Here is a 27,127-nt window from a genome sequence, read left to right as displayed (position 1 = left end):
TTCAAAACAAAAAAATATTTGAAGAAAATTCTCATACTGCATTTTTTAAATAAAATAAAAAAAGTTTTTTTTTTTTAAAGTAATCGAATTATTGTACAATTAGGATTTTATTCTTAAAAAATAAAAAATAAAATCTAAAAAATGTAGGACTTTTTTTTTTTTTTTTTTTTCAACTTTTTTTTATTGGCATTTTCAAATAGACAGAAAAAAGTGCAAGTCAAAACAGTACAATTTTAAAGTCAGTAAATGATTCACACCCTTTCCCTTAAAACCCAAACCACCCACCCACCCTCCCACCCCACTCAGGTCCCACTAACGAGGGACAAATGGCACAATTATGTAACAAGTAAGACGACAAAGACAGACACATTCTCACACACACACACACACACACATACGAGGCCAGAGACAGACAGATATATATAAAAAAAATATATATATATAATAATAATAATAAAATAAAATAAAAATTAATAATAATAATAATAATATATAATAAAATAAAAAATAAAATAAAATAATACTAATAAATAAAAGGGAGATTATTCCTCATCTGCGTCTGGGCATAGGTCAAGAGAGTTGAGGACTTTTTTTAATCTTAATTTTACAACATGTACATTTTTCTAAAATATTTTTTAAAATTCTCATGAATATGAGACTTTTTTTTGTTCTAGTATATTTGTCATGCCTCTGTGACCCTTGCAGCGATTCATGTTCCTGACCTAAAACCTCTTTTTGGTGTTCCCCAGGCAAAAGCAACCAGCAGGTGCTGGACCTGCTGTCTTCTGGCGCCCGCCTGGCGTGTCCCAGCAGGTGTCCCCACAACATCTACCGCATCATGAAGGACTGCTGGGAGGCCGACCCGGCCAGGAGGCCGTCCTTCCACGCGCTGCACAGCCAGATGGACTCCATCTACACGCACATTTATTACAAGACCGTGGAGGTATGAGGTCAAGATGTGTGGAAAAGACGCTCTGCAAAGCAGCGAGACGGAAATGACTTCCTTATTTGACCTGAGCAAGGTGTGTCGACCGCTCCCACCTGATGACTCTTTGTCTTAATGACATGTAATGACTCCATGTCATGTGCGACTACACTCCACAAGGAGGCGCTATGTGCAATAATGAGGTGCTGATTACCGCCAGGCGTTTAGCCACATTAGCTTAGCTTGCTATCATTAAACATCTTGGCCACCACTGGTGAACGTCGCTCTAAATGCTGCGCTCCCAAAGGCCTCCATTGGTTTTTTTTTTTACATAACCGTCAACCCTTTAAATGTTTTGACGCGTGCTAGCATCAACATATTAGCATGTTCACGACCAAGCCTGCTAGTGTGGCTAAACGCTGTTAGCTTAGCACAAAGTATTATATTTAATCCTTCTTTTATAAGGAAAAGAACAAAACAAACGTCTTCCAGCAGCCTCGAGCAGAGGACGCCATGTTTACATCGCACACGTCAAAACTAAAGTCACAATTTACCGGGCACGGACCTGAGTGAGGAGAAAACAATAAAGTCTTGTTTTTTTTTACCTACTTCAAAGTAGGAAGTGCATGTTTACTTTTTCGGTGCTGAGCCTGGCCTTTCAAAACAAGTGTTACGGTAAAAAGCTCCTTGGAGCATGTCAGGTTCAAACACTGATGATATCTATTAAACAAGACAAGAGGCAAAGAATCAAACAGAGGCAGAATTCAATTTGGACTCAATATTGAGGAGAAAACGTGTCGACCTGTAACCTCTTACAACCAATCTGGCGCCCTAGGCAAGATCATCGGCAGTGAAGTGTATATACTCACAAGAAACCGAATAGCTTTGTCTTTGACCTTTTTTTTTTTACTTACAACTATACCTAATATATAAAGGGGTGGAAAAGTGACTATTACCTGCAGGGCAAACATTAGCTAACCAGAAGGCAATAACAATGTAAACAAAAAACACCTGCTTAAAATATCTAATACAAATGTCCCAGAGGAATGTAGGTGGGAGTACTGTAATTACCTAACGTTACATTATTATTTTCCATAACAATTTAGCCCCCTCCACAATATTAACCCGACGTTAAAACAGAACTAGCTATTTATTGATTAGCAATTGCCGACTCATGTAACATTAGCTTAATGCTAAAAAGCCAGGTTACTATCACATTCTGTAACAGACAAATAATTTCATGTAGGCTAACGTTACCTACTTGCTACCTCTGTCTTTTCTCGTTTCTCCTCCTCTTCTTTTCTCTTTTTTTCTTCCCTGGGCACCTGACAGTTTTGGCCGTTTTGACATCTTGTGTTGATTTTTTGATGTGGTGACGTCCAAAAAGAGTCATGATACGGGAAGGGAGGGGGCGCACCGTGCGGGGGGGGGGGGGGATGTTGTAACAAATAATATTTCTATTAAATAGGCTTTACTTTGCATTTTAATTAACGTGGGATTATTTTTTGTATTTAGAAATAATAGTACCACCTTTTTTTCTCTTTTTTTTTTTTCTTCTCTCCAACATTTGTGGCACTTGCGTGGCGCCCCCTGATGGACGGCGCCCCTAGCATTTGCCTATATGGCCTATGCCACGGGCCGGCCCTGTCTTACAGTGTCACCCACGCTCTGGCGAAAGATTGCACTCCTCCTTCTTTATTTGACTTTCTCCCACCACCTGCCCACTGCTGCTTCCAAAGGGAAGTGGGTCGTAAACAGCGTTGCCTTTGGTTACCGAACAGTTCAAAAGGAGAGGTCGTAAAATAGTTCAAAAAGAGTTCCATAACCATAAAATTCACTACACTAATTCAAAACTATCCAAAATCTACCCCACTGTTAGCAATACCTGCAATAGATGCAAACAATCTCCGGCTGATCATGTCCATGTGTTCTGGTCCTGCTCTAAACTATGTTCCTTTTGGGAGGACATTTTTGACACAATTGGAAAAGCCCATTATCAGCCATTTTTGGCGTATGCCCCCGATAACATGTGCCCGGTACCACTAAAACGCGCTGTTGCTTTTACGACCCTGCTGGCCAGGCGATTGGATCTTGTTTAATTGGAAGCTGGCTCGCCCCCCCATCACACGGCCGTCGGACTAGAGAGGTTCTCTACAATCTAAAACTGGAAAAACTTAGGTTTTCGCTAAAGGGCTCGGTTCAAGCATTTGAAAGCTCATGGAGTCCTTTTTTGCTGTATGTCAACTCTCTTGACCTATGCCCAGACGCAGATGAGGAAAAAGAGTTCCATAAAATAGTTCAAAAAGAGTTCGTAAAATACTTCAAAAAGAGTTCGTCTGGAAATTGGGCAGATACTTGGTTTTCTCCGCTTTTGAAGTCCTTGAGCCAGAACAACATCCTTCTGTTGATTACCATACATGAGAAAACACAGGAACACCATCTTGCTCCCCCCCCCTTCTACACAGTGGAGTTTTACGAGCCTTACTCTTGGTAGGTTTCAAAAGACAACCTTTTGTCTTCTTGTCAGGAACACAATGTAATACAAAGTTTTTGTGATGATTTAGAAACAATTATTCTAACAGAGCAAATTAGACAGCGTTCCGTTTTAAGGGAACAATTATTAACTGGCTTAAATAGCGATGTCTTTTATTTTGAAATGTCACATCTAAAGAGCGGGTGAAGGGTTAATAACTGTAGCAATGGACTGTATTGCAGTAAGTTGCGTTTCCTGTTCTATGGTTATCATCACACTTGTATTTTGGGTTCCGCTACTCAACAGTTGTGTGCTTTTTAGCTTGCGCTGTATTAAGTTAGTGGAATGATTCCTGCTTAAAGTTAGTGACGCATATCAGATTTCAGCTGCTTTTGTTGTGAAATGAATTAGGCTACTTCCTGAATGACGTGGACTCTTCTCCTCTGAGTGTTTTATGTTACATCATACTGTAAGAGCCACGCCTGGCAGCTTTTATTTTGAAAAGCTGACCGCCGAGGGCGGTACGGGGAGGTCCCTGAGCGACATTCCCGACATTCCTGCGTCACTCCTTGTTCAACAGGTGCGGTGAGGTGGAATCCAGGCGGCCATCATGGCTGAGTGTCTTCGCAGGGTCTGTCCCGCGCTGTGGACTAAAGTCCACAGGGACCAGAAGTCTCCCCCCCAGGCGGAGGAGGTGGGACAGCAGCAACAGTCCCCGGAGTCGCCGCCTCAGAGTTCCGCGGCCGAGGACCAGGATGGCGGCACCTTCACGGCCGTGTGGGACTTCCAGGGCAGGAACGACAAGGAGCTGACCTTCCGGAAGGGAGACCTGTTCAAGGTCCACAACCTCAGCGACGACTGGTGGACGGTGGACAAGATGGACCCGGCGGGCGGCGTCCTGGACACGGGCCTGGTGCCCAGCAACTACCTGGAGAAGAAGGAAGACGAGCAGGAGGATGAACTGTGAGTCTTTACACTGACACATGCAGGAAATAAACTACATTAGTCTTTACACCAGACCTGGGCATTCTGCGGCCCGCGTGAGGCCAATCATAAATTACAAAATAATTTTAAAAAAGTATCTATGTCGAGTGTGCAATACAACGGTGCTGCTTTTGTTTTGAAAAAAGCGTTATTTGTATTACTTCCGTGTGGACGTATGCTCGTGTGTGATTGTGAGTGAATGTGAACAGCAGCAATCACAAATTACAAAATAAAATTAAAAAAAACACCTGTCGTTCGTGCAATACAACTGTGCTGCTTTTATTTTGAAAAGTGTTATTTATGGGCGTATGTCCGTGTGTAACCTGTAAGTGAAGGTGCACAGTAGGGCTGCAGCTAACGATTTTTTTCCCCATCGATTAATCTATAGATTATTTTTTTCGATTAATCGGTTAATCTATAGATTATTTTTTCGATTAATCTATAGATTATTTTTCCTTTTACCGAATATTTTTTTTATTTAAAATGAAGAGGAAAAAATAAATGTAGGCCAGTTTTTTCAAAAGGCATGACTTTTATTTACAAAAAAAAAAAGTATGGCCACTCAGTCAACATTGACAACAACATGACAAAATATTCTGTAACAATGTAAACATTTAAAACTTTTAACATTTAACAAAATTAAAAGTAGCTTATTTGCTTTTTAATGTGCAAATATAAAAGTAAACATCCAGTGCAAATCTTAATATTCTGGAATAGTATAAGCATTTCAAAAGTAAAAGTATTGCTTATTTTGCTTTAAAATGTGCAAAAATAAAGATAAACATCCAATACAAAAAAGTGCAAAACGGAAATATTCTGTAACAAGTGTAAACATTTCAACAAAAGTAAAAGTATTGCTTATTTGCTAAAATGTGCAAAAATAAAGCTAAACATCCAATACAAAAAAGTGTACAGTGTAAACATTTCAATAAAAGTATTGCTTATTTTGCTTAATAACACAACAATGATAGTATGATTAAAGTGAAAGTTAATTGTTGGTTTGTACATAGTATATGTAACTGTTAATGTTGTAAAAGGTATTTGCACAACTAATTAACGTTAGCGTTTGTGACACGTCTTGTGCCGTGGGGTTCTTTCAGGACCGACAGACTGAACGCCAGACGGCTTTGCCAGGTTTACAATCTTTTCATTTTACACAAAGTCTTTTCTCTTCCAACTCTTTTCTCTTTCTTTCCTCGCTTTTCAGCTCCTCTTCCTCGCTCGCTCGTCGTCCCCTGTCTCTTGCGGCGTCGCTCCCGGCGCGCCCCGCCTCGCCGCTCGCTCGCTCGCCGCCGCCTCTCCACAGCGTTAAAGAGGAGCGCGTCTTTGTAAACACTGAACAGGCACGCCAAACGCGCCTCTCAGAGCAAACGGTGCTTTAGTTTATGAATTTACAACGCAGATACAAATGACACATTCATGTTTTTGTGTAATAATGACAACGTATACGCACGCGGACGATTGACTTGTTGATGGTGATGGCAAGAACGCTGTCGGGGGTTTTCTTTTCAAATGTTCGTTCATAGCCGTTGTGCTGCTATGATAGGCCATTTCCGCTCGACACAGTGTGCATACAACAACATTATTAGGCCGTTTATTGAAATACTCCGACACTTTTGACGACTTTTGGCGTGTTTTTTTCCCCTCGCTCGCATCGTCTGCTTTGCGCTCCGCCATGACAGTAGTGTGACGTAAATATGCGACGCGCCGACGCACAAAAACGGCGTCGACGTATTTACGTAACCGATGACGTTGACTACGTCGACGCGTCGTTTCAGCCTTAGTGCACAGCGACAAGTGATGCACGGTTACCCCCGAGACGCTAAAAAGAGAAAAGTTGATGAGGAATGGCGTGTTTCCAACAAGACATGGACTGCCAAGTATTTCTTTACAGAAATGAAAGGTAAAGCCGTGTGCTTAATTTGTGGTACACAGGTTGCTGTGTTTAAAGAATATCATTTCAATCGCCACTACACCACGAAGCACCAGGAAAAATAGCGGAATCTGTCTGATGAAGCGCGCGCAAGGGAGGCTGATGCATTGATGGTAAAACTGCAAACCCAACAAGGACTTTTTGCCAAATGTCACACCCCCCAGAGATGCAGCTGTCAGGACAAGTTTCGTCATTTCTCACAAAATCGCCAGAAAACGCATTACGTTTTGAAAGGCTTACAAAAAACTACATTTGAATTGTAATTCCATGCTATTGACAGGACTATTAATTTTAATGAAGTTAGCTTACCATGTTTACAGTATGATAATTGTGATAGAAATGTGAATTTTAGGCACAGAATATTTTTTACAATTGAACAAGGCAGTAGATTATACAAGCTTGGACAGAAAGTTAATAATGACACCAATTTTTTTTTAAATGGAATTGTTTAGTACTGTTTTACCATTTGTTTACTGTAAAAAGTGTTTATACTTTCAATGAACAAATTGAAGTCTTGTGAAAGGTTGACAGGATAACTGGCATTAACTGTCAAAATAATTTCAAACTATTGAAGTTAGCTTACAGAATAAACATGTCAATCAACCCATATGATTTTTGCTGTAATATTTTTGTTTTGAAAAGTCACTGTGACTGATAGAAAAGTGATGGTTTTAGCAACATTTTAACCTGTCTGAATGCTAATAATCATTTTGCGTCGGGGGGCGAAGCCCTGAACCCTCCACCAGGACTTTGTCCTGGACCTACCGGGGCCTGCGGCCCTTGGACCCTGGCTACTAGGTTTTTCTGATTTCAAAAGTTGGCAGGTATGGTGAGGTTATAAAGCTTTTGCCTGTTAAAGAAAGGAGACTGATCCAATGCAGCACAGACTTTCGCGTGCCACGCTGTCACGACCCAGACGCACACCTGTGCGCAATCATATGGGAGCCGCGTTGAGCGCACCTCCAAGCGCGTCTCGCTGCCGGCGACGGCCGGGTATGGGCCCACGCTCCAGCGCCATCCATTTTCAGGGCTAGTTGATTCGGCAGGTGGGTTGTTACACACTCCTTAGCGGGTTCCGACTTCCATGGCCACCGTCCTGCTCTCTATATCAACCAGGGTGAGCCCCACCCCTTTCGTGAGCGCACTGCGCGCGGAGTGACCCCTGTTACGTGCCCCCGGCTACAGGGGTGGCGGGCAGGTAAGCTGCGCGGGCGGAGCGCGCGGAGTGACCCCTGTTACGAGCCCCCGGCCACGGGGGTGGCGGGCAGGTAAGCTGCTTACCTGCTGCGCGTGACGCCGGCCGCGGCGAAGGCGGACGAGGCGGGGTGTCGGCGCGGTGGTGACCCTGGACGTGCGTCGGGCCCTTCTCGCGGATCGCCTCAGCTACGGCTCCCGGTGGGGCCCTCTCGGGGGAAGGGGCCTCGGTCCCGGACCCCGGCGAGGCGTCGGGGGCCTTCTCCGCTCCGTAAAAGTGTCCATCTCTTTTTTTTTTTTTCTTCTGTTGTGGCATATGCTGCAGGTGCCTGCTCGTTTTTCGTATGTGGGTAACAACATTTAACTATGTATATATATTTACCAATTGCTTTAACTGCCACCCGCAAAAAAAAAAAAAATTAAAAAAAAAAAAATCTAATTAATCCGCCCGACCCGACCCGCGCGAGGATAAAATCTTATTTTTTTTCATTTCATCCGCCCGATCCGCGGATGATAATCCGCAGACTCCGCGGTTGTGCCCGCAAACCGCGCATCTCTACTAAGTAGTAAAACCTTAAAGTTGCATCTTAAGTGCACAGGAAGCCAGTGCAGGTGAGCCAGTATAGGTATATACAAAGCCCAAAAGCAGTGAAATGGTAAATAAAAAGAGAATACAACAAATACTTTTCAACTTATATTCAATTGAATAGACTGCAAAGACAAGATATTTCATGTTCACACTGGAATTTTTTTTGCAAATATTAGCTCATGTGGAATTTGATGCCTGCAACATGTTTCAAAAAAGCTGGCACAAGTGGCAAAAAAGAGTGAGAAAGTTGAGGAATGCTCATCAAAGACTTATTTGGAACATCCCACAGGTGAACAGGCTAATTGGGAACAGGTGGGTGCCATGTTTGGGTATAAAAAGCAGCTTCCGTGAAATGCTCAGTCGTTCACAAACAAGGACGGGGCGAGGGTCACCACTTTGTCAACAAATGCCTGAGCAAATTGTTTAAGAACAACATTTCTCAACAAGGAATTTAGGGATTTCACCATCTACGCTCCGTAATATCATCAAAAGGTTCAGAGAATCTGGAAAAATCACTGCACGTAAGCCATGATATTACGCACCTTGGATCCCTCAGGTGCTACTGCATCAAAAAGCCACATCAGTGTGTAAAGGATATCACCACATGGGCTCAGGAACACTTCAGAAAACCACTGTCAGTAAATACAGTTGGTCGCTACATCTGTAAGTGCAAGTTAAAACTCTACTATGCAAAGCCAAAGCCATTCATCAACAACACCCAGAAACGCTCATCTAAGATGGACTGATGCAAAGTGGAAAAGTGTTCTGTGGTCTGACGAGTCCACATTTCAAATTGTTTTTGGAAACTGTGGAGCAAAGAGGAAAAGAAGCATGGGGACTGTTCTAGGGTGAAAGTGTAAAAGGCAGCATGTGTGATGGTATGGGGGTGTATTAGTGGCCAAGACATGGGTAACTTACACATCTGTGAAGGCACCATTCATGCTGAAAGGTACATACAACATATGTTGTTATCATGGACGCCCCTGCTTATTTCAGCAAGACAATGCCAAGCCATGTGTTACAACAGCGTGGCTTCATAGTAAAAGAGTGCAGGTACTAGACTGGCCTGCCTGTAGTCCAGACATCGAAAATAAAATATGAGAAGGGAGACTGTTGAACAACTTAAGCTGTACATCAAGCAAGAATGAGGAAAGAATTCCACTTCAAAAATGTGTCTCCTCAGTTCCCAAACCTTTACTGAGTGTTGTTAAAAGGAAAGGCCATGTAACACACTGGTAAAATGCCTTTTTTTGCTGCCATTAAATTCTAAGTTCATGATTATTTGCGAAAAAGAAGAAAGTTTCTCAGTGTGAAAAGGATTTGTTGTATTCTCTTTTTATTTACGTGACAACTTCACTGCTTTTGGCTTTTGTACACTACTTAGTTCTTGTTTGCAGGACTTTTTTTTAATTTATTGTTGGTGAATCTCTACTGTGTGGGGCCACTACAAAGTAACATTTTGTGTCTGTCAGGTGGAACTTTGGCACCATGAACCGCACAGAAGCCCAAAGTCACCTCATGGCACCAGAAAACGAGGAGGGAGCGTTCCTGGTGCGCTCCAGCGAGAACCACGAGGACTACGTCCTCTCAGGCAGGACCGCGTCGCCGTTCCTCGTTTTGGGCTTGTGTGTGTGGCCACGGGAATTGTAGTGAGGCTTTGCTTGGTGCGTCCACAGTGCGGTCCAGCTGTCGAGTGAAGCACTTTAAGATCCTCCAAACGCCGGACGGTCAGTTCGACCTGGACCGCGCCAATCGCTTCAGCTCGCTGAGCCACCTGGTGGCTCACTACTGCAACAACCGCCTGAGCAACCTGGACACGCTGGGCCAGCCCTGCAGGCGGGTAGGAGACACGCCCACACACGCTGACGTGACTCCTCCCACTCATTGATGCCTTGTCCCTCAGAAAGAGAAAGTGGAAGAAGTCCACTTCCCAGATGACGTGTGGGAGCTTCCCAAGGACGAGTTCACCTTGGAGGACAAGTTGGGAAGCGGCTACTTCTCCGACGTTTATCGAGGATGCTGGAAGTCTCGTATTCGCGTGGCCATCAAGATCATCAAGAACGGTCGGTGGGCAACTTCTACTTTCCTGCCAAATATTCTTCTCTGTCGTTAACCACGCCCTGCAGGACTTTTCTTTGCCGTTGCTGAGGCCTTAAGTGCCTGAATTCCAGAGGTGGGTAGAGTAGCCAGAAATTGTGCTCATGTAAGAGTACTGTTACTTTAGAGATGTATTACTCAAGTAAAAGTAAGGAGTAGTCACCCAAATATTTACTTGAGTAAAAGTAAAAAGTATGTTGTGAAAAACTACTCAAGTACTGAGTAACTGATGAGTAACATACACACACACATCATATATATATATATATATATATATATATATATATATATATATATACACACACACATACATATATATATACACACACACACACACATATATATACATATACATAATGTATATATATATACACACACACACACGTATATATATATATATATATATACACACATATATATATATATACATGCATTGATATATACAGTATATAATTTATATTTATTTATTTTGCCGTTTTTGTTTACATGTTAAAGGTGTTTTAATGAATATACATGCATGTTTAACACATATAGATTCCTTTCTTTCATGAAGACAAGAATATAAGTTGGTGTATTACCTGATTCTGATGACTTGCATTGATTGTAATCAGACAGTAGTGATGATAACGTCCACGTTTTCAAATGGAGGAGAAAAAAAGTTCCTCCTTTCTGTCTAATACCACATGAAAGTGGTTGGTTTTTGGTATCTTATTTGTCCAGCTTCCATATTCGTTTTTATACACTTTACAAGAAATACATTGGCGGCAAACTCCGTAGCTTGCTAGCTTGTTTGCGCTGGCTTTCGGAGACTCTTATTTTGAAAGCGCAGGCGCGATGGAGCGGCACTTTTATTGTGAAGACAGGAACTGTGCAGTCAGTCTTTAGGCTTTTGACGGGGATGTACGGTTGAAATAAAAAAAGGATCTTTTTTCCTTCACACTTTTGATTGATTGATTGGAACTTTTATTAGTAGATTGCACAGTACAGTACATATTCCGTACAATTGACCACTAAATGGTAACACCCCAATAAGTTTTTCAACTTGTTTAAGTCAGGTCATGTGACCGCCTGGCTCTGTTTGATTGGTCCAACGTCACCAGTGACTGCATCTGATTGGTGGAACGGAGTGAACGTCACCAGTGACTGTATTTGTTGAAACGCAGGCACTATGAAGGTCTGTCTGACAGACCAAAACAAACAAAGCGTGCATTAACAAATTGATAAAAATTAGTAGCGAGTAGCGAGCTGAATGTAGATAAAAGTAGCGGAGTAAAAGTAGCGTTTCTTCTCTGTAAATATACTCAAGTAAAAGTATGTTGCATTAAAACTACTCTTAGAAGTACAATTTATCCCAAAAGTTACTCAAGTAGATGTAACGGAGTAAATGTAGCGCGTTACTACCCACCTCTGCTGAATTCTCAGAAAGTTGCAATATTTTGAGGCTTATTTTTTCCTAGTAACATTTAATCGTGGGAGAATGGTTGCCCCGGGAGATTTTCGGGAGGGGCACTGAAATTCGGGAGTCTCCCGGGGAAAATCGGGATGGTTGGCAAGTATGCATGGCGGCGCATCGTCACGTGGTGACATTGCTGGTTTTAAATGTAACTTAGATATTGGGTTTCACTATGTCAGGGGTCGGCAACCCAAAATGTTGAAAGAGCCATATTGGACCAAAAATACAAAAACAAATCTGTCTGGAGCCGCAAAAAATTAAAAGCCATATTACATACAGATAGTGTGTCATGAGATATAAATTGAATTAAGAGGACTTAAAGGAAACTAAATGACCTCAAATATAGCTACAAATGAGGCATAATGATGCAATATGTACCTAAATAGCATGTTAGCATCGATTAGCTTGCAGTGACCAAATATGTCTGATTAGCACTCCACGCAAGTCAATAACATAAACAAAACTCACCTTTCATGCACAACGTTAAAAGTTTGGTGGACAAAATGAGACAGAAAAAGAAGTGGCATAAAACACGTCCTAGAAAGTTATACATGTAAACAAACTACGGTGAGTTCAAGGACCGCCAAAATTAGTAGGACAAAACGGCGCTCGCCAAATACTCGAATCAGCGAAGCATGTTTAATATAAACAGTGTGATTTATAACAATTAGGGAGGCTTGTGTCATGTTTGGCCTCCTACAGAAACCATATTAAAACAAAAAATTATTTTTTTCCCCCCCTCATATTTTGCCATTTTTCATACATTTTTAAAAAAGCTCCAGAGAGCCACTAGGGCGGCGCTAAAGAGCCGCATGCGGCTCTAGAGCCGCGGGTTGCCGACCCCTGCACTATGTAAAGCGCTTTGAGTCACTAGAGAAAAGCGCTATATAAATATAATTCACTTCACTTCACGACCAGCAGAGGAGCATGTTGGGCAGCGCACACACACAGAGTACTTACAAGCAGACAGTGTGTAGACAGAAAAGGGAGAATGGACGCATTTTGGTGTAAAAAGTCAAGATAAAGGTGAAGTTATAACACTGAAACACCCTCAGGAAGAGCTGCTTTGACACATGCCGTGTTTTAGCTACTTCTAAATGACTAATCCTGGTCTCCATGGCGACGAATAAAGTGGAAGTGCGTCCCAATGTTACGTTTCCTTCCACTTTTGTGCATTCCTTTTCTTTTGCAGCTTGCTAAAACCTTTTTTCTAATTCCCAATGCAGCGTTTGAAAGGCTCTTCTAGTTTCAGGTGCTCATTAACCCCCCAAGTTAACTATCTGCGCGTGCGCATGACAGCGTTCACACGAATAGTTTCAGGGGCTTATTAACCCCCCGAGTTAACTATCTGCGCGTGCGCACGACAGCGTTCACACGAATAGTTTCAGGTGCTCATTAACCCCCCAAGTTAACTATCTGCGCGTGCGCATGACAGCGTTCACACGAATAGTTTCAGGTGCTCATTAACCCCCCAAGTTAACTATCTGCGCGTGCGCATGACAGCGTTCACACGAATAGTTTCAGATGCTTATTAACCCCCAAGTTAACTATCTGCGCGTGCGCTTGACAGCGTTCACACGAATAGAACCTTCTGGACCACCTCCAAAAAATAGAGCTTTTGATTGTTGATGTGATTCTGGGAGGCATCATGAAGGACGACTCTCAAACTGCCCATCAGTTCTTATTGTTCACTTGAAAGAGCTGTTCAAAAGACCCGACTCGTTCGCGCCCGTCACGTCTCTCATGGCAAATGAACTGCCGATGTTGCTACAGTACTGTTGCCAGGCAACCAAAAGGGCGTGCTTTGTGTCCACAAGATGGCAGTACCGTATTTTCCGCACCATAAGGCGCCCTGGGTTATAAGCCGCATCTAACTGCGCTAAAGGAATGTCAAAAAAACAGTCAGATAGGTCAGTCAAACTTTAATAATATATTAAAAACCAGCGTGATGTGGGCGCGCATGGAGTCGTATATCAACATGGACGGAGCTGCGTGAAAAAAGCCACCCGGCCTCTTCGCGTAAACTTACCTTAACCACTCGCTCATCTTTTCTTCATCCATCCATCCCTTCGAGTTAGCTTTTATGATGACGCTGGCTGGAAAGGTCTCTTTTGGCAAGGTCTTCCTTTTGAATATCACCATGGGTGGAAGTTTCTGGCCATTAGCATGGCAAGCTAGAACCACAGTGAAGGACGACTTCTCATTCCCTGTGGTGCGAATATTCACCGTACGTGCTCCCGTTGTATCCACAGTGCGGTTCACAGGAATATCAAAAGTCAGTGGAACCTCGTCCATGTTGATAATGTTCTCTGGCCGGATCTTTTTTTTCAGCTATCTTGTTTTTACAATATGCACGGAAAGTAGCCAGCTTTTCTTGAAAGTCTTTAGGCAGTTGCTGTGAAATAGTAATCCGTGTGCGGATGGAGAGATTGCGTCTTTTCATGAACCGGATCCCTGTCGCTTAGTAGGAGCCATTTTGTGGTCTTTACAGATGTAAACACACAAAGGAAATGAAACGTACGGTGATATCCGCGCGCTTTTTCTTCTTCTACGCGGGCGGGTGGTTGCTTACAGTAGAAGAAGAAGCGCTTCCTGTTCTATGGGGGCGGGTGCTTACCTTGGCGGTTGCTTGCGTAGAAGAAGAAGCGCTTCCTGTTCTACCGGGAAAAAAGATGGCGGCTGTTTACCGTAGTTGCGAGACCGAAACTTTATGAAAATGAATCTTAATATTAATCCATATATAAAGCGCACCGGGTTAAAAGCCGCACTGTCAGCTTTTGAGTACATTTGTGGTTTTTAGGTGCGGCTAATAGTGCGGAAAATACGGCTGCATGGGTTGGTGTGAACGTTGTTGACGTCAGTGCAAATAATGCTGACTCGGCAGTTGTCAAAGCTCACGTCTCCTCCCCAGATACCGAAGTCAACCACTCCGAGTTCCAGCGGGAGGTCCAGATCCTGAAACGTCTTCGCCATCGCCACCTCATCTCGCTGTTCGCCATCTGCACCGCCTCCACGCCGTACTACATCGTCACCGAGCTGATGGAGAAAGGAAGTCTGCAGGACCTCCTCAGAAGTAAGACGCCCGCCTTCCTGCGCTGCGATTGGCTGGCGTGGAGCTGCACTTCCTCTGTCCGCACGTGGAAAGGACAGAACCAGATAACCAGTCGCGGATTTTTGTCTTTGGCTTTGACGTGCAGGTCCTGAGGGCAAGCAGCTGGACAACATGTCCCTGGTGGACATGGCGGCCCAGGTGGCTGAAGGCATGGCCTACCTGGAGGAGCTGGAAATGGTCCACAGAGACTTGGCGGCCCGGAACGTTCTGGTGGGAGAAAACTACATCTGCAAGGTGGCCGACTTTGGCCTGACCCAAGTCATCAAGGTGGGCGCCCGTCTGCTTGCTGGGTCCGCCCGAGGTGACGTGAGCGTGTTGTTGCAGGAGCCCATCTACCTGGCCTACCAGAAGGCCATCCCCTACAAGTGGAGCGCACCTGAGGCCATCAGCAGCAAACTCTTCACCATCAAGTCCGACGTTTGGTCCTTTGGTGTCCTGCTCTATGAGCTGGTCACCTACGGAGGAGTCCCCTATCCTGGTCAGACTTACTTCTTCTTGGCTCCTTTTTTCCTTTTTCCTTGCTTGTTCGCTGGTTTTCTTTCCAGTAGGAGGAGCTTGTCTGTTGTCACTTGTGTCTTTTCAGCCATGAAAGCTAATAATAATCATAAAATACATGCTTAAATCATTCCAAGAATTTTAAAATGTATACACATACTTAGACATTTTTCTTAAGATACTGTATATTTACAGTATCTTAGTAAATACCACAGCCATGAATCATCATTTAATATTAGTCATAATAGTAATAAGATTTGTGACCATTTTAAAATTATTTTTTATGATTGGAAATAAATGTATTTATTTATTAGAATGATAATAATAGTCCAAACATGATCAATAATTACATAAAATAAATACACATATTTTAAATAACCATATCTAAAATGAATGCTTAATAAAAAAATTATTGTTTTCATTTTGGTCTTTTCAGCCATGAAAGCTAACGATGATAATACAGGTAAAAGCCAGTAAATTAGAATATTTTGAAAAACTTGATTTATTTCAGTAATTGCATTCAAAAGGTGTAACTTGTACATTATATTTATTCATTGCACACAGACTGATGCATTCAAATGTTTATTTCATTTAATTTTGATGATTTGAAGTGGCAACAAATGAAAATCCAAAATTCCGTGTGTCACAAAATTAGAATATTACTTAAGGCTAATACAAAAAAGGGATTTTTAGAAATGTTGGCCAACTGAAAAGTATGAAAATGAAAAATATGAGCATGTACAATACTCAATACTTGGTTGGAGCTCCTTTTGCCTCAATTACTGCGTTAATGCGGCATGGCATGGAGTCGATGAGTTTCTGGCACTGCTCAGGTGTTATGAGAGCCCAGGTTGCTCTGATAGTGGCCTTCAACTCTTCTGCGTTTTTGGGTCTGGCATTCTGCATCTTCCTTTTCACAATACCCCACAGATTTTCTATGGGGCTAAGGTCAGGGGAGTTGGCGGGCCAATTTAGAACAGAAATACCATGGTCCGTAAACCAGGCACGGGTAGATTTTGCGCTGTGTGCAGGCGCCAAGTCCTGTTGGAACTTGAAATCTCCATCTCCATAGAGCAGGTCAGCAGCAGGAAGCATGAAGTGCTCTAAAACTTGCTGGTAGACGGCTGCGTTGACCCTGGATCTCAGGAAACAGAGTGGACCGACACCAGCAGATGACATGGCACCCCAAACCATCACCCAACCATGCAAATTTTGCATTTCCTTTGGAAATCGAGGTCCCAGAGTCTGGAGGAAGACAGGAGAGGCACAGGATCCACGTTGCCTGAAGTCTAGTGTAAAGTTTCCACCATCAGTGATGGTTTGGGGTGCCATGTCATCTGCTGGTGTCGGTCCACTCTGTTTCCTGAGATCCAGGGTCAACGCAGCCGTCTACCAGCAAGTTTTAGAGCACTTCATGCTTCCTGCTGCTGACCTGCTCTATGGAGATGGAGATTTCAAGTTCCAACAGGACTTGGCGCCTGCACACAGCGCAAAATCTACCCGTGCCTGGTTTACGGACCATGGTATTTCTCTTCTAAATTGGCCCGCCAACTCCCCTGACCTTAGCCCCATAGAAAATCTGTGGGGTATTGTGAAAAGGAAGATGCAGAATGCCAGACCCAAAAACGCAGAAGAGTTGAAGGCCACTATCAGAGCAACCTGGGCTCTCATAACACCTGAGCAGTGCCAGAAACTCATCGACTCCATGCCACGCCGCATTAACGCAGTAATTGAGGCAAAAGGAGCTCCAACCAAGTATTGAGTATTGTACATGCTCATATTTTTCATTTTCATACTTTTCAGTTGGCCTAAAAATCCCTTTTTTGTATTAGCCTTAAGTAATATTCTAATTTTGTGACACACGGAATTTTGGATTTTCATTTGTTGCCACTTCAAATCATCAAAATTAAATGAAATAAACATTTGAATGCATCAGTCTGTGTGCAATGAATAAATATAATGTACAAGTTACACCTTTTGAATGCAATTACTGAAATAAATCAAGTTTTTCAAAATATTCTAATTTACTGGCTTTTACCTGTATATTGAAAACTAGTTAAAAATGTTTTATCATTACAAGTATTTTAGAATGTATACACATATTTAGACATTTTTCAAAAGATACTGTATATTTACAGTATCTTAGTAAATACAACAACCATGAATCATCATTTAATCTTAGTCATAGTAATAAGATTTATATAATATGTGACAATTTTAAAATTATTGTTATGATATGTATTTATTAGAATGATAATAATAGTCCAAACATGATCAATAATTACATAAAATATTAAACATGAAAAAAATAAATACACATATTTTAAATAACCATATCTAAAATGAATGCTTGATAATAACTATCTTGTCTGTTTTCATTTTGGTCTTTTCAGCCATGAAAGCTAATGATGATAATCAAATTAAAACTACTTAAAAATGTTTTATCATTACAAGTATTTTAGAATGTATACACATATTTAGACATTTTTCAAAAGATATGTGAATAACATAATCATATGAATCATCATTTAATTTTAGTCATAATAGTAATAAGATTTGCTTTTATTCCATTTTTCTTAGTTAATTCAAATATGTGACAATGTTAAAATTACTTATATGTATTCATTTATTAGAATAATAATAGTCCAAACATGATAAATAATTACATAAAATATAAAACATTTAAAAATTGAATACACATACAGTATGTTGATTTTTTTTTAAATAACCATATATAAATATGACAATAGTGATTAAAATGGAATTTGTAATTATAATAGCAACACAAACTATTTTTGATTTAACTTAAAATGTTACAAATTATCACTCATATTTTGAAATAAAAAGTGTATTTATATTAATTGTTATAACCATAATTATAATAAAACACACCACTTTTTTTTCAAAGAATATTCAAATAATTTTCTAATTTATTGGGATAATTTCAATGAATATTGTTAATGTTAGAATAAATATGTGTAGCTATAATATTCAATATTGTAATCATGACATCGACAAATATTTTTGTACAAATTGATACAAACATTTCAAAATTCATAAATGTTCTTTCTAAATATTTGTATGATATTAATTATGATAACCATAGTTATATTCGAAAAAAATGAAAAATAACAGACAAGTATTTTTGTACAAATTAATACAAATATAATACACTTTTCTTTCAAAAGTATTCAAATCTTTTTCTTTTTTTTTATTACATGTATCAAACGTTTTGGAAATATTTAAAAATATTACAAATATTGTTAACCTTAAAATATGTGAAAATATAATATGCATAATTGTAATCATAATATCAACAAATATTTTTTGTACAAATCAGAACAAATAAAAGAATATTCCTTTTTTTCTTACAAAATATTTCAACATATTAATTATGGTAACCATAATTCTAGCAAAACAAATTAAAGTGCTATTTTAAAATATTTGTATTATTGGAAATAATAGTAATAATAATAATAAATTTTACAAATATGTTTTACTTTTAAATAAATATGCTTAAATATAGTAATTATCATAATTTTAACCATAGTATCATTTTCCCCCAAATACAAATATTTCCAAATGAATACAATTATTTTTTTCTAAATTGACAAAAATATAATTAAATATAATAAATAATCATCATAGCTGTAATTATATTCTCCTGAGAATACAAAGACATGAATGAGTGAGAACATCCTTAATTATAGCAATCATTATTTAAATACACATATGAAAATAATCATACAAATATTTTGAAATGATAATTATTAAAAGGTGAAAATATGTATTGGAGTCAAAAAAAAAAGTTGTCCTATATAAATATGACAACAGTGATTAAAATGGAATTTGTAATTATAATAGCACTACAAACTATTTTTGATTTAACTTAAAATGTTACAAATTATCACTCATATTTTGAAATAAAAAGTGTATTTATATTAATTGTTAGAACCATAATTATAATAAAACACACCACTTTTTTTTCAAAGAATATTCAAATAATTTTCTAATTTATTGGGATCATTTCATGAATATTGTTAATGTTAAAACAAATATGAATCATGACATCGACAAATATTTTTGTACAAATTGATACAAACATTTCAAAATTCATAAATGTTCTTTCTAAATATTTTATAATGTTAATTATGATAACCATAGTTATATTCGGAAAAAAATGAAAAATAACAGACAAATATTTTTGTACAAATTAATACAAATATAATACACTTTTCTTTCAAAAATATCCAAACATTTTTATTATGATAACCATAACTATATCTTTTTTTTTTTTTTTTAATTACATGTATTAAACGTTTTGGAAATATTTAAAAGAATATTACAAATATTGTTAACCTTAAAATATGTGAAAATATAATATGCATAATTGTAATCATAATATCAACAAATATTTTTTGTACAAATCAGAACAAATAAAAGAATATTCCTTTTTTTCTTACAAAATATTTCAACATATCAATTATGACAACCATAATTCTAGCAAAATAAATTAAAGTGCTATTTTAAAATATTTGAATTATTGGAAATAATAGTAATAATAATAATACATTTTACAAATATGTTTTACTTTTAAATAAATATGCTTAAATATAGTAATTATCATCATTTTAACCATAGTATAATTTTTTCCCCCAAATACAAATATTTCTAAATGAATACAATTTTTTTTTTTTAAATTGACAAAAAGTATAATTAAATACAATAATCATCATAGCTGTAATTATATTCTCCTGAGAATACAAAGACATGAATGAGTGAGAACATCCTTAATTATAGCAATAATTATTTAAATACACATATGAAAATAATAATAAAAATATTTTGAAATGTAAAAAAAATATAAACGATAATTATTAAAAGGTGAAAATATGTATTGGGGTCAAAAAAAAAAGTTGTCCTTTAATTATAACATGCGTTTTATTTCAAACCTGGTGGTCCTTGTTGGCAGGTATGACCGGGAAGGAGGCGGAAGAGGAGGTCACCAAAGGCTACAGGATGACGTCGCCGCCTGACTGTCCAAAATTCATCTCCCAAATGATGCAGCAATGTTGGAGCGCCGAGCCTGCAGAGAGGCCTGCCTTCAAGGAGCTCAGGCTTCAACTGGACGCCATTTATGAGATGGAGTCGTAGCACAACACCGCCACAGGGGGGCGGCAGAGTGTCACAAACTCACCCTTGTCCTTTTTAACCATGTTGACAATCTGCCTGCAGTACTCCCTTTCAGCCACTTGGGGGAGGCACAGATCCTCACTGACAGGATTTCAATGTTGGAACAAAAACTTCATATATTTTAGCAACAAGAAAAAGGAGATAATATGTAAACACGCATACATCATCTCTGCATGGAACTGTTGGTGTGGTGTGGTGTGGCCTCCTTGCAAACACATTTAAGGTGAGCACACAGTGACTTGATGGGAGGAGCTGACTGGGCGTTCCTTCGACATGACAAACGACTTAGTTAGCGTGTTGACATTCCACACCTGCCAATAAAGTTGCAGAAGGTCAACACCTGTAAAACCGCATTGTTTTTGTTCACGTTTTAATGCTAAACTTTGAGACTACGCACACACTTATTGATGGCAGGCGTGACCTTCTCTCACACACACACACACTCCAATGTCTAAATATACACTCATGTATGTTCACTACGCACTTTGACCCCATGACTTTTATGTACTTTTTGATAGTGACACTAAAGAAGAGTTTACGTGACACCTTCAGTGGGCTGGAACAGAATCTTCTAGATTCTCAAACCACATCCCTTCCCCCGAGTCCAGCTGGGATAGGCTCCGGCAACCCCCGAGAGGGACAAGCGGTACAAATTGGATGGATGGCTCTCAAAACATTTTTTATTTTTTTACCAAGTACCACCATAATGACAACATTAAATACAGTAGTGTAGTAGACCTAAGTATTCATTAAGTACCACCATAATGACAACATTAAATACAGTAGTGTAGTAGACCTAAGTATTCATTAAGTACCACCATAATGACAACATTAAATACAGTAGTGTAGTAGACCTAAGTATTCATTAAGTACCACCATAATGACAACATTAAATACAGTAGTGTAGTAGACCTAAGTATTCATTAAGTACCACCATAATGACAACATTAAATACAGTAGTGTAGTAGACCTAAGTATTCATTAAGTACCACCATAATGACAACATTAAATACAGTAGTGTAGTAGACCTAAGTATTCATTAAGTACCACCATAATGACAACATTAAATACAGTAGTGTAGTAGACCTAAGTATTCATTAAGTACCACCATAATGACAACATTAAATACAGTAGTGTAGTAGACCTAAGTATTCATTAAGTACCACCATAATGACAACATTAAATACAGTAGTGTAGTAGACCTAGGTATTCATTAAAAACAAGGCAGAGGTTTTATATAACAAATATATTCTGTATTTATGGCCACTGTAACAGACACGATTTGAACAGTAACACTGTGTTTGAATATTGAATGACTTCTTTGGTGTACCACTAGATGGAGCCGCATGCTACAGTTTGAGAAACATTGTTCTAGTGTGTTCCCTAAGTCTGGGCAGAGGGCAAAAATACAACAAGAAATCACAACTTAAATGGTAAATGGGTTATACTTGTATAGCTTTTCTACCTTCAAGGTACTCAAAGCGCTTTGACACTACTTCCACATTCACACACACATTCACACACTGATGGCGGGAGCTGCCATGCAAGGCGCTAACTAGGACCCATCAGGAGCAAGGGTGAAGTGTCTTGCTCAAGGACACAACCGACGTGACGAGGTTGGTAGAAGGTGGGGATCGAACCAGGAACTCTCAGGTTGCTGGTTCAGCCACTCTCCCAACCGCGCCACGCCGTCCTACTTAATATGCATAGTTTGTTTTTAAAAGCATTAATTCATATTATTTTATTTAATAAAATATTTGTTTTTATTATTATATAATTGTAAATATATTTAAACTAATAAGTTATATATTTGATGTCCAGACTTCAGGAAAAGCCAATTTTTTTTATTGTAATATATGTATTATAATTAATAATACAATGCAAATTATTTAAAGTGTATAATGCTATTTATTAAATATTTTCTATTGAATTATTTATTAATTCAGCTTTTTCGAACCAAATTTGTCCCATTTTACTCCTACGGGAAGCGCCTATTTTTCATAAACTGACATTATTTATTATTTTCCTAAACTGACATTATTATTTATCATTTTTCATAAACTGACATTATTATTTATTATTTTTCATAAACTGACATTTATTATTTTTCATAAACTGACATTATTTTTCATAAAATGACATTATTATTTATTATTTTTAGTAAACTGACATTATTTTTAATAAAATGAAATTATTATTTTTAATAAAATTACTGTTTATTTTTAATAAAATTACATTATTTTTCATTAACTGACATTATTTTTTTTCATAAAATGACATTATTTTTCATAAACTGACATTATTTATCATTTTTCCAAAACTGACATTATTTTTAATTAACTGACATTTATATTTTTTTCCTAAACTGACATTATTTTTTCATAAAATGACATTATTATTTTTTCATAAAATGACTATTTGTTATTTTTCATAAACTGACATTATTTTTAATAAAATGACATTATTTTTTAATACAATGACATTTATTATTTTTAATAAAATTACATTATTTTTCATAAAATGACTATTATTTTTCATAAACTGACATTATTTATAATTTTTCCAAAACTGACATTATTATTTTTAATTAACTGACATTTATAATTTTTTCCTAAACTGACATTATTTTTCCTAAACTGACATTATTTATTATTTTTCATAAACTGACATTATTTTTTTTTCATAAAATGACATTTGTTATTTTTCATAAACTGACACTATTATTTTTAATAAAATGACATTATTATTTTTAATAAAATGACATTATTATTTTTAATACAATGACATTTATTTTTAATAAAATTACATTATTTTTCATAAAATGACTATTATTTTTCATAAACTGACATTATTTTTCATAAAATGACATTATTTATTATTTTCATAAACTGACATTATTTTTCATAAAATAACATTTGTCAAACTGACATGTTTTCTAAACTGACGTTATTATTTATTATTTTTCATAAACTGACTATTATTTTTCATAAAATGACATTATTTTTCATAAACTGACTATTATTTGTCATAAACTGACATTATTACTTATTATTTTTCATAAAATGACATTATTATGCTGGACCTATGAGTGACCAAGGACAGGCTTTGCTACGCATCCTAAAATCGCTGTAAGTTCCGTCGTTTGCGTTCGCGATGCTGTGACGTCAACGCCAACATTCCAGCATCAGCGCCCCCTGCTGGTCAGCGGAAGAAGTGCACGTCCACCTCTGACACGTCAATTTAAGGGGAGAATTGGCGGTGACCTTTGACCCGCGTGACATGGCGCTAAAAGTAGCTCCTCCCCCCCCCCCAGCACACTCGTGACTTTGACACGTCCACGCGTGGAGCTGACAGGTGAGTGCAGCTTGTAGCATGTTAGCATAACTAGTCAACTGTCATGATTACGTCATATGGCCAAAGTCAGTGAAGACTTCGACTTATGATGTTCTTCTAGAAAGTTCTCCTTCATCTTGACGGACGTCATGTTTTTGTGTGAAGGAGGGAAGAAGAAGAGGAGGAGGAGGCAGAGCGAGGATGAAGACTTGTCACCTTTCACCTACATCCTCTCTCTCTCTCTCTCCCCTCTCTCTCTCTCTCTCTCTCTCTCTCTCTCTCTCTCTCTCTTCCGGTTACGCAACACACACAAATGATATTATTGAACCTCTCTATTTGATAAGACTCCAACTAGGTAAATATATGCTCAGTAGTTAAATATAACTCGTTACGAAATTGTACATTTATATTTTTTTGTCAAATCAGCGGTGAAAAATGAAGAAACCTCTCCAAAAAATAACATTTTAAAGTGTTATCACATTTGTACTGTTATTATTGTGACCATGTTGTCACTATCAACAATTGTAATGTACACTACTTCAAGTTAGATGAATACTAAAATATCATTTGAAACAATACTAAACTGTCTTGTTAAAGTATTGATTTTTTAAAATGTTTATCACTAAAATATATATTTTTTGATTAAAAAAAAAAAAAAAAAGTATGATAAAATGTGAATATAAAAAGGATACTCTACGATATGAATGATAAGAAAAAGGAGAAAATGTAAAAGTATTATTGATTTGTTCTTTGAGTTGAAAAGTATTACGTTTAAATATAATATTGCAATAACAAATGGGAAATTTTAAATCTTAGAAATAAAATATCTTTTAATTCAAAAATTAAGTATTGACGCGGTAAGATAAATATTAAAAGTAAGAATATACTATGATATGAATATTATTTTAAAATTACAATAATAAATGGGGTATTCTTTGAAAAATAAACATGTAAATATAATGAAGTGTGATGCAATACCAATATATATATATATATATATATAAAGAAATTATGTAATATGATGCAATAACATAAATATTAAAAAATAGGAATATACTATAAATAATCAAAAATCACCAAATTAAGTATTTGTTTCTAAAAGATTGAAAACTATCAAGTTGAAATATAATTAGTGTGATGTTAATACAAATACAAAATTAAAAAATAAATGTTAATTTCATTATTTTTAAAATGATACAATGCAATAACAAACATATTAGAATGAAGAATATACTACAGTATATTAGTAAATATACTACAAAGTATACATGAAGTACTATTGATGTTTTAACTTTGAAAACTATCAAATATAAATAGGATAATAAAGTGTAATTTAACATTTTAAAAAATTTCAATAACATTTTAAAAATTTAGTTTTATGATGCAATAACAAAAATATGACGTAAATAAAAATTAAAATACTAAATAAATAGGAATTATTATTATGTTTAATAAAGTCGTACCTCGGATTTTGTTTCAATCCGTGAATATTTATTATTTAATTTGTTGAAGATGGCTATGATGCAATCACATAAAAAAAGTGGAAGTGCGTGTGTGTATTTTATGATATTGTATCATATTTGTATATTCTATTTATGATGCATGAATGTGAGCTTTGGCCATAAAAGGAGATCACGAGTGGATGATGTCACATACAAACATGTGGATGATGTCACAGAGCAAACATGTGGATGATGTCACAGAACATGTGGATGATGTCATAGAACAAACATGTGGATGATGTCACATACAAACGTGGATGATGTCACAGAACAAACATGTGGATGATGTCACAGAACAAACATGTGGATGATGTCACAGAACAAACATGTGGATGATGTCACATACAAACATGTGGATGACGTCACAGAACAAACATGTGGATGATGTCACATAGCAAACGTTGATGATGTCACAGAACAAACATGTGGATGACGTCACAGAACAAACATGTGGATGATGTCACAGAACAAACATGTGGATGATGTCACATACAAACATGTGGATGATGTCACATACAAACATGTGGATGATGTCACAGAACAAACATGTGGATGATGTCACATACAAACATGTGGATGATGTCACATACAAACATGTGGATGATGTCACAGAACAAACATGTGGATGATGTCACATACAAACATGTGGATGATGTCACATACAAACATGGATATTAGGTACACCTAAATTTTCAAATACATCGCCCTAAATATTAGGTACACCTAAATTGTCAACTACATCGCCCTAAATATTAGGTACACCTAAATTGTCAACTACATCGCCCTAAATATTAGGTACACCTAAATTGTCAACTACATTGCCCTAAATATTAGGTACACCTAAATTGTCAACTACATTACCCTAAATATTAGGTACACCTAAATTTTCAAATACATTGCCCTAAATATTAGGTACACCTAAATTGTCAACTACATCGCCCTAAATATTAGGTACACCTAAATTGTCAACTACATTGCCCTAAATATTAGGTACACCTAAATTTTCAAATACATTGCCCTAAATATTAGGTACACCTTAATTGTCAACTACATCGCCCTAAATATTAGGTACACCTACATTGTCAACTACATCGCCCTAAATATTAGGTACACCTACATTGTCAACTACATCGCCCTAAATATTAGGTACACCTACATTGTCAACTACATCGCCCTAAATATTAGGTACACCTACATTGTCAACTACATCGCCCTAAATATTAGGTACACCTACATTGTCAACTACATCGCCCTAAATATTAGGTACACCTAAATTTTCAAATACATCGCCCTAAATATTAGGTACACCTAAATTGTCAACTACATCGCCCTAAATATTAGGTACACCTAAATTGTCAACTACATCGCCCTAAATATTAGGTACACCTACATTTTCAAATACATTGCCCTAAATATTAGGTACACCTAAGATGGTGTGGCTCAGATGGCAGAGCAGGCGTCTGGCAACACTTGGTGGTCGCCACGAAGCTTCACCACTAGTATTTCCAACTTCCACGAGGTGAAGGGATCTCTAACACCTTACTTGTTTTTGGTACTCATTTGCAACTCCATCCATTTTCTACCGCTTGTCCCTAACGCCTGGGGCACAAAATGTTCATCTTTTCCTACTTGTTTTACGAAACGCTCGTTCACATTTGACACTTGTGTGACACGTACAATTAAAACCTTTTTTTTTACTGACCACGGCTTGACCCTGGAACAGATCATTTCTGTGTCCTACTGAAGAGTCATGTGACAGGAACTATCATAGACTGTTTCCTACTGAAGTCATGTGACAGGAACTATAATTGCTGTTTCCTACTGAAGTCATGTGACAGGAACAA

The 27,127-nt window shown here is 37.8% G+C and overlaps 2 protein-coding genes across 2 annotated transcripts in view; both read left to right on the top strand.

Annotated features, from left to right (window-relative positions):
* Nucleotides 1-1,654, top strand: part of srms (src-related kinase lacking C-terminal regulatory tyrosine and N-terminal myristylation sites) — a 29,666-nt gene extending 28,012 nt beyond the window's left edge. The window contains exon 8 of the mRNA XM_061926021.1: nt 750-1,654. Coding sequence (XP_061782005.1) covers nt 750-949 — 200 coding nt within the window. The 3' untranslated portion in view covers nt 950-1,654. The remainder of the gene's footprint in view (nt 1-749) is intronic.
* On the top strand, nt 801-20,796 carry ptk6b (PTK6 protein tyrosine kinase 6b). The gene is made up of 9 exons (XM_061926022.1): nt 801-943; nt 3,979-4,361; nt 9,571-9,689; nt 9,775-9,938; nt 10,002-10,161; nt 14,560-14,721; nt 14,846-15,027; nt 15,085-15,238; nt 20,228-20,796. Exons 2-9 carry the CDS (start codon nt 4,009-4,011, stop codon nt 20,407-20,409), a joined length of 1,476 nt encoding a protein of 491 aa, XP_061782006.1. The 5' UTR covers nt 801-943; nt 3,979-4,008; the 3' UTR covers nt 20,410-20,796.
* The last annotated feature ends 6,331 nt before the right edge of the window (nt 20,797-27,127 follow it).

This window comes from Nerophis lumbriciformis, linkage group LG01 (assembly GCF_033978685.3).
Source record: "Nerophis lumbriciformis linkage group LG01, RoL_Nlum_v2.1, whole genome shotgun sequence".
Taxonomy (NCBI): domain Eukaryota; kingdom Metazoa; phylum Chordata; class Actinopteri; order Syngnathiformes; family Syngnathidae; genus Nerophis; species Nerophis lumbriciformis.
This window is presented reverse-complemented; position numbering and strand designations above follow the sequence as displayed.

Bases quoted from the DNA above. Each gene is read 5' to 3' on its own strand.
- ptk6b (XM_061926022.1), top strand. From the start codon at position 4,009: ATGGCTGAGTGTCTTCGCAGGGTCTGTCCCGCGCTGTGGACTAAAGTC. The intron at 9,690-9,774 runs GCAGGACCGCGT...GTGCGTCCACAG, and splicing joins CGAGGACTACGTCCTCTCAG to TGCGGTCCAGCTGTCGAGTG. The intron at 15,239-20,227 runs GTCAGACTTACT...CCTTGTTGGCAG, and splicing joins CGGAGGAGTCCCCTATCCTG to GTATGACCGGGAAGGAGGCG.